The 7,540-nt window shown below is 33.7% G+C and overlaps 1 protein-coding gene across 1 annotated transcript; it reads left to right on the forward strand.

Moving 5' to 3' along the window:
* Positions 1-569: 569 nt before the first annotated feature.
* Positions 570-4,317, forward strand: LOC106458915 (electron transfer flavoprotein regulatory factor 1-like). Its single transcript, XM_013918481.2, has 3 exons — positions 570-726; positions 2,870-2,978; positions 4,053-4,317. The coding sequence occupies exons 2-3, from the start codon at positions 2,937-2,939 to the stop codon at positions 4,260-4,262; spliced, it is 252 nt and encodes an 83-aa protein (XP_013773935.1). The 5' UTR covers positions 570-726; positions 2,870-2,936; the 3' UTR covers positions 4,263-4,317.
* The last annotated feature ends 3,223 nt before the right edge of the window (positions 4,318-7,540 follow it).

Here is a 7,540-nt window from a genome sequence, read left to right on the forward strand (position 1 = left end):
CTGTTCTGTATACGTACAAAGAAGCAAATCTGCCGTTACCTACAAGTTCCCGTTGTTGCTTTACTCCCCGCCCATCATCACAAAATTCCCAACTTACAGGAACAGCAAAACCTTACATGGCAGCATATTTCATGACAGAGTGTTTCAAGTTGTCAAAATACATAGATACCGAAATTTTACGTGTCTGTAAATAGGTTATTCCTTATTGTCCGAATTCAAACTTCAGTATATAGACATTGAAGTTTCATCTATACATGAGATAGGTTCATTATGTAAGTTTGAAGCTAACTAATTATCATCGAAGTATAAAATATTATGAAATTGGCCCAGTGGTCTAGGAGCAATTAGATAAAGGACAAACACAGATTTTTGTGCTTTATATATAGATATTTATTTTCTTTCATCTGCAACGTAAAACATTGTTGGTTCCTGTTTCACCGAGAGAGGGCGACACGTTGGACACGACAAACATTCAACTACAGTAATGTGTTAATTTTTCACTTACTGAGCAAGCTATATATCACTTAGACCCTGATATAGCAAACAAAAACTAGTAAACACAGGTTTGTGAGTTTCATGTGATATCGAGCGCTTGTGAGTTGTATATTAAAACTTGAGCGTGCGTGTTTTGTTGTAATATTATGAATATTGGGACAAAAGAACTTATGATACGGAAACGAGTATAAAGACAAGTTTCTTGTTTAACAAGTCTCAATCTCAGGAATTGTAAGTAGCTGATTAGGTTTTATTTTCCTTTAATCGTATTTTCATTCAACGTTTTTGTGAAAGTGATAAAATACACGGAAATAAAACAACGGTGAAAGGGTGCTATAAAACGGGATGCTGACATGTCGAGTGTTTAACGATCCACTAGCTAACCAATAGCTAGCGAAGACGATAAATATATATTAGTGTTATTTATTGGTAACATTTTAATTAAATTACTGTTTTTTATTGAAAAATTAACTTGAGCTGAGGATTCCAATACAGACAATGTTGTATTCAGGGTCTCTGGGAAATTTGAATTTTTGAGTGTTTAAGTGTATATGTGGGAACAAAACAAAACAATTACCACTCACGATGGTGACTATAAACATTTCAGGAAATAATGGCAACCGGAAGTTGTATGGGGTCTGTCCAAACAAGAGGATATGACGTCACTGTTAAAGTTGTCGAAAAAACAAAAATAAAATTCATTACTTTCTGTCATGCATCAAAGGTTGCGTTTAACCTAAACAAAATATGCTGTACTGTAAGAGTTTGGTTACTGAATTCCTCGCAAAGCTGCTCGAGGGCTACCTGCGCTAGCCGTCCCTAATTTAAAAGTAATAGATTAGAGGGCAGACAACTGGTCAACATCACCCACCGCTAATTCTGGGGTTACTCTTTACCAATGAAAAATGGGATTGACCATCGCATAACGCCCCCACGTATTAAAGGGCGAGAGAGTACGGTGAGGGAATTCAGACCTGCGACTCTCAGATCGAGTGTCCTAACCAACAGTCCACGTAGGTCTCCTATTGTAAGAGAAATCGATAACTTAAGCCATTGTTCATACAGATATAACTTGAAAAAAAAAACAAGACTCGTTATGTCTTGTCATAGGTCATGTGTGCCTTAAATAAAATACGCTGTTTGACTGTACGTGAAACTAACATTGTAGAGTGGAAGATGAGTGGATAAATATTCATAAATATATATAGTTCGCCGAAGAAAAAGTACACGTTACGCTCTATTATGGGTCAAAGGTCTCAGCTTACCGAAATAAAAAAAGTTTATAATAGCAAGACGCTCCATTCATCCGGAGATGGATACTTGGATTAAACAATCGGGTCCAACTGCAAAAGCAAAATAGAAATAATTTAAAAGGAAATTTTCAACAATCCTTTGTTTCACCGAATCATTTTTTTCCCAATTTGTTCGTGTTTTGGACTTTCATAATCTTTGTATAATTATCGTCACTACAAATTTACTTTAAATATTCAAAATATAAAATAAACTATAACGTTATAGAAACGATAGGCAAGATTTGTGTAATATGCTTTAATTTTAATATGTAATCAAAACATTTTATTTGTACCTTAACATATATTAAATTTTTCTTTAAAACATATTCTTGAACATAACTTTAAGCTAACTTTCCAGGAAAACATATGAGGGTCATTACAGATTGGGTTACTAGTCTTTCCTGGTTGTTACTCAAGTGAGGACGTAATTTTACTGTTATTGTTACCCATTCAGTTAAAGGCTTTCAGAATTATACAAAAATGTACATTTTAAAAAACGTTTACAATTTTTATGCAGTTGAGTTTTACAGAGTTGAAATATGTTTTGTAAATATTTGAATCCTTTGAACGTTTCTATTCTTTGTTTGTAATAACAGATTCGTTAAAATTTACATCAATTAGTGATCTATCGTCATGATTAGGAACATAACACTTATACACAATTTAGCACATGTTCATGAAGAAATGGGCACAAGGATGTTTCTTTATTAACACATGTGCTGTTTGTACCAAACTTTCAGTTTTTACTGTTCAGGAAATATTGTAAGTGGTTTTGACAATACATTCATTAGTAGAAGTGTACGAGTTAAAAACCTACTTCAAAAGTGTGTGCCTTTCATTTGCCTAAAATGTATAGAAGAAGTTTGAGTATATGATGTAAACTGTTTATTCATGTTCAAAAGTAACCCTAGACCAGCAACCCTCACTCATCACCAAGCTAATCAACAAGTCAACTTTCTTAATGTACGATTTAGTTTATCATCCACTCAGCTTGCTTCTGTTATCAGATAAGTGATAAAAGGTATCGTCTGTAAGAACGGACTAAAGATATCCATTACTGAATGTTATTCATTTCCTTGCAGCATGATCTGTTAGTAGAAGTCTGGATGTACAAGCACTGGATGAGCTGTAAGATTTGACAAACCAAAGATGGCTTCTTCTCGAAGTCGTGTAATACAGCTTTATAAAAATGTAGGTTTTGAACTCTGTTATAAATACAAGTTTTAACGTATTTTAAAGTTTCTTTACCATTTAAATGGAAGGTATTGATTAAAATTAAGAAATAGTCAGTAAAAATTGTTTCCACTTACTGTAAAGTTTTGATATAAATATCTTTCGAAAGTGGAGGAATAAATGTATTATTTTCATAAAAAATTTAGACAAATATTTCCTTTCCTGTCTTTTTAAAAACATGCGTGTTCCTTACCAGCACTGATTGCCTATTTATGAAAGAAAGTTATAATTTCTCCTTATGTTTTATTCAATTCCCTGTTATATGAAAAAAAAACGGATTAAAAATACACAAAATTCTTCCAAATTGCTATAATGTTTAGCCGTTCAGTCTTTGGTAATTGATATGTTAGGAAACAGCTTTAATTCTTTTAAAGATTAATATTATTATTTTGTTATTAATGTCGGATTCGTGTATCGAATTGCGAAGTAATTTTTTGTAAGACACACATTGTGTTTATTCTGTCAAATGTATGCGTGTGTTCAACATTTACATGTATGAAGATGGTTTCAAAGCAACTGAATTATAGTCCTTATCAGTAAGTACTACATACTGACATCTTTTCAACTTGTCAGTACGATACACGTGTCATGTTCCATGTTAATACTACATACTAGCATAAAGTTAGTATTATGCTTAATCTATATTACAAAACATGTCATTATACGTGGTCTATTATACAGAGTGCATCATTTTACGTAATCCATAGTTTGTTTGAGAGTAAGTTATTTCTCTCGAAATGTGGAAATAATTTTAAATATGTAATTTCAGTAAACGCTATTGGTTATTTTTGAATATTTCAATAACAATATATAGACGAGATTCTGAAAAATAGCATTCTAGAGTGAACAAAAAACACAAGTGTCTAAATCTAGCTGCAAATTTACTCTTTTTTCTATAAGATAATACAAAATCATATTACATCTGCAACAGATGTTGTCATCCAATACTTGATTCCACTTTAAATTACTTGACTGTTTATTGTTATATTTGAAATACCTGAAGATAATTAAAAGATTGATTGTGTTGTTTAGCTGCTGTACTTAGGACGTGATTACCCTAAAGGATACGACTACTTTCGTACTCGCCTGAAGTCAGCATTTATGAAGAACAATGATGTAACTGGACCAGCTCAAATTGAGATGTTGCTGGCTAGGGGACAGTATATTATTAAGGAACTGGAAGCACTGTACCTGTTGAAGAAGTATCGCGCGCTGAAGAAACGATACTCTTCTGAACAGTGAATGTGACCACCAACAGCTCATTTTTAATGTTGTAACTCAAAAGCAGGAAGACATTTTTACATAACAAAAAAAGTTATAACGTAGCATAATTGTGATGAACCGTTCCACAATACTTACTCTGTTCCAGCGATGAAAAGTTATAACGTAGCATAATTGTGGTGAACCGTTCCACAATACTTACTCTGTTCCAGCGATGAAAAGTTATAACGTAGTATAACTGTGATGAACCGTTCCACAATACTTACTCTGTTCCAGCGATGAAAAGTTATAACGTAGCATAAATGTGATGAACCGTTCCACAATACTTGCTCTGTTCCAGCGATGAAAAGTTATAACGTAGCATAATTGTGGTGAACCGTTCCACAGTACTTACTCTGTTCCAACAATGATGTGCACAAACGCTGTAGCTTCCTGACTGTATCACTGTTGTTTGTTTTGTTGCTAAACACAAAGCTACACACAATGGGCTGTCTATGCTATTCCCACCACAGTTATCCAAACCCGATTTTCAGCATTATAAGCCTTCGGACTTACAGCTGAGATACTAGAGGAGCCGCCTTGTCATATTTAGAAATAAAGAATTGTGTAATAGAAGAGTTGTAGTTTCATGATTGGGCCATTGTTCTCATATTTAAATTAAAACTGCGTTTATATTTTGTATATATACTTTATCACTTTCCAAACTGTTTTCTCATATTGTAGACCAAATTAGAATTACTGTATTATAATAATAACTGATAATGTTTCAAGTCTTGAATTGACATATTTCTCACACTGTGAAATGTAATTATGTCCGTCAATAAAACCACGAAATTAAAAAATAGATAGAGAATTAAGAGCGTGTTCATGAAGTTTTATCTGGTTATCCAGATACATAAAGCGTATATGACTTGCAGTATCCTCTTTTCATCTTTGGCTTTGTAAAACACACACAAAAGTGATTAAATCTAGACAAGTAATTAGTGGACAGTATTAGAACACCCAATAGTTTATACCAGATATTTTATTTGTAATCAACATTCTGCCATACTTGCCAGTTTATCTCTCACGAAGACATTAACTTGGTCACTTAATGTAGGAAGATATCAAACAAGTTGATTCACATTTTCTGCTAAAATAGGAATTATACAAATTATAATGTCTAAGTACCTGAAGTCGAACAAGGGGAAAATCACAGACTATGATTTCTAAGTGACCTGAAGTTGGGAAACAGGAAAATCACAGATTATAATTTCTAGATGACCTGAAGTCGAACAACAGGAACTCTACAGATCACTGTATCTAAGTGACATGGAAAATAACAGATATAATGTCAAGGTGACCCGAAGCCAGGAAACAGGAAATCCATAGATCATAATGTTTAGGTGACCTGAAGCCGGGCAATACAAAAACCACAGATTATAATATCTCGGTAGTCTGAAGCTGGGCAATACAAAAGCCACAGATTATAATGTATCGGTAGTCTGAAGCCGGGCAATACAAAAACCACAGATTTTAAAGTCTCGGTAGTCTGAAGCCGGGCAATACAAAAACCACAGATTTTAAAGTCTCAGTAGTCTGAAGCTGGGCAATACAAAAACCACAGATTTTAATGTCTCGGTAGTCTGAAGTCGGGCAACAGAAAATTTTGCATTTCTTTCTCAAACTGTTGTTTTAATAACAAACCAATCAGGTATTTTCACAACTAGTGACCCACCCACAGGGGACATCTTTGTTACACTGGCTGACTGATGATCAGTTTTTACAGTTCATTACTATACTGACATACATCTTGCAACACGGTTCATCTCTACACTGACATACATCTTGCAACACGGTTCATCTCTACACTGACATACATCTTGCAACACGGTTCATCACTGTACTGACATACATCTTGAAACACGGTTCATCACTGTACTGACATACATCTTGCAATACGGTTCATCTCTACACTGACATACATCTTGCAACACGGTTCATCGCTGTACTGACATACATCTTGCAACACGGTTCATCACTATACTGACATACATCTTGCAACACGGTTCATCACTATACTGACATACATCTTGCAATACGGTTCATCTCTACACTGACATACATCTTGCAACACGGTTCATCGCTGTACTGACATACATCTTGCAATACGGTTCATCTCTACACTGACATACATCTTGCAACACGGTTCATCGCTGTACTGACATACATCTTGCAACACGGTTCATCGCTGTACTGACATACATCTTGCAACACGGTTTATCACTATACTTCATTGGGTTAATAATGGCTGGAGACGACTTGAATGGGTACTGAAGAAAAACTTTAATATAAGTTTAACATAACAGCAAATGTACAACGTTAAACTTATATTAAATTTTTTCTTCATTACCCATTCAAGCCGTCTCCAGCCATTATTAGTCTCAAAGTGGGTTCCTCGTCATCGAATTTGAATTCATTGGGTTAATTTATTGCCAGATGGTGTCAAAACACATTAACGATGGTTCACTTGTGTAAATTCGTTACAGTTGACTGAAACATCCGTAAGATGGAGCTAACGTTTCTATTACTATCCATTCTTTCAAATAGAAGTTTCTTCGGTCAAGATTTTCAAAATCTAATTAGCAGGAGAACTATTTTTCTTGACATTTTAGTTTATGAAAGTATGTTTCCACTTACCCTTTTAAGGACTTTTAATTTTTTGTTATTGCTTACGTATTAAAGAAGTTAATTAAATAAACAGTTCATATTTCATTATTCTTTCTAATTAACATTAGAAAAAACCTACTTGTTGTTTTTGAATAATTTTGTCCAGTCTATGATTTGGACGAATCAGTGATAATGTTACGTTTATAAAAAACTTTTCTGTACAAAAAAAAATCATAAATAGTTGTTAATATTTAATAAAATGACGATTTTTCAATAACAAAATGTTACAATACTGATCGAATGCAATAACAGAATAACTTTTTGTTTCTGTTTTTTCGTGTTCCCTGGTGCGACAGCGGCGAGTTTAAGGACTAACAACGTTAAAATAAGGTGTTCGATTCCCCGCAGTCAACCAATGTAAAAACACTCACAATTTAAAAAATAAACGATTATTTTATACACAATTCTATAAAAATGAGATTGTTTCCAGTCTCCAAATTACTAAAATATAATAACTTACTGAACAGGATAAAAAGTGGTAGAAAACCCCGATGAGACTGGAAAACAATCTCATACACTTTACATGTTTCGACGATACTACTGCGTCATCCTCAGGAGTGTAATGTTTTATAAAAATTACACTTATTTAT

This window comes from Limulus polyphemus, unplaced genomic scaffold (assembly GCF_000517525.1).
Source record: "Limulus polyphemus unplaced genomic scaffold, Limulus_polyphemus-2.1.2 Scaffold533, whole genome shotgun sequence".
Classification (NCBI taxonomy): Eukaryota; Metazoa; Arthropoda; class Merostomata; order Xiphosura; family Limulidae; genus Limulus; species Limulus polyphemus.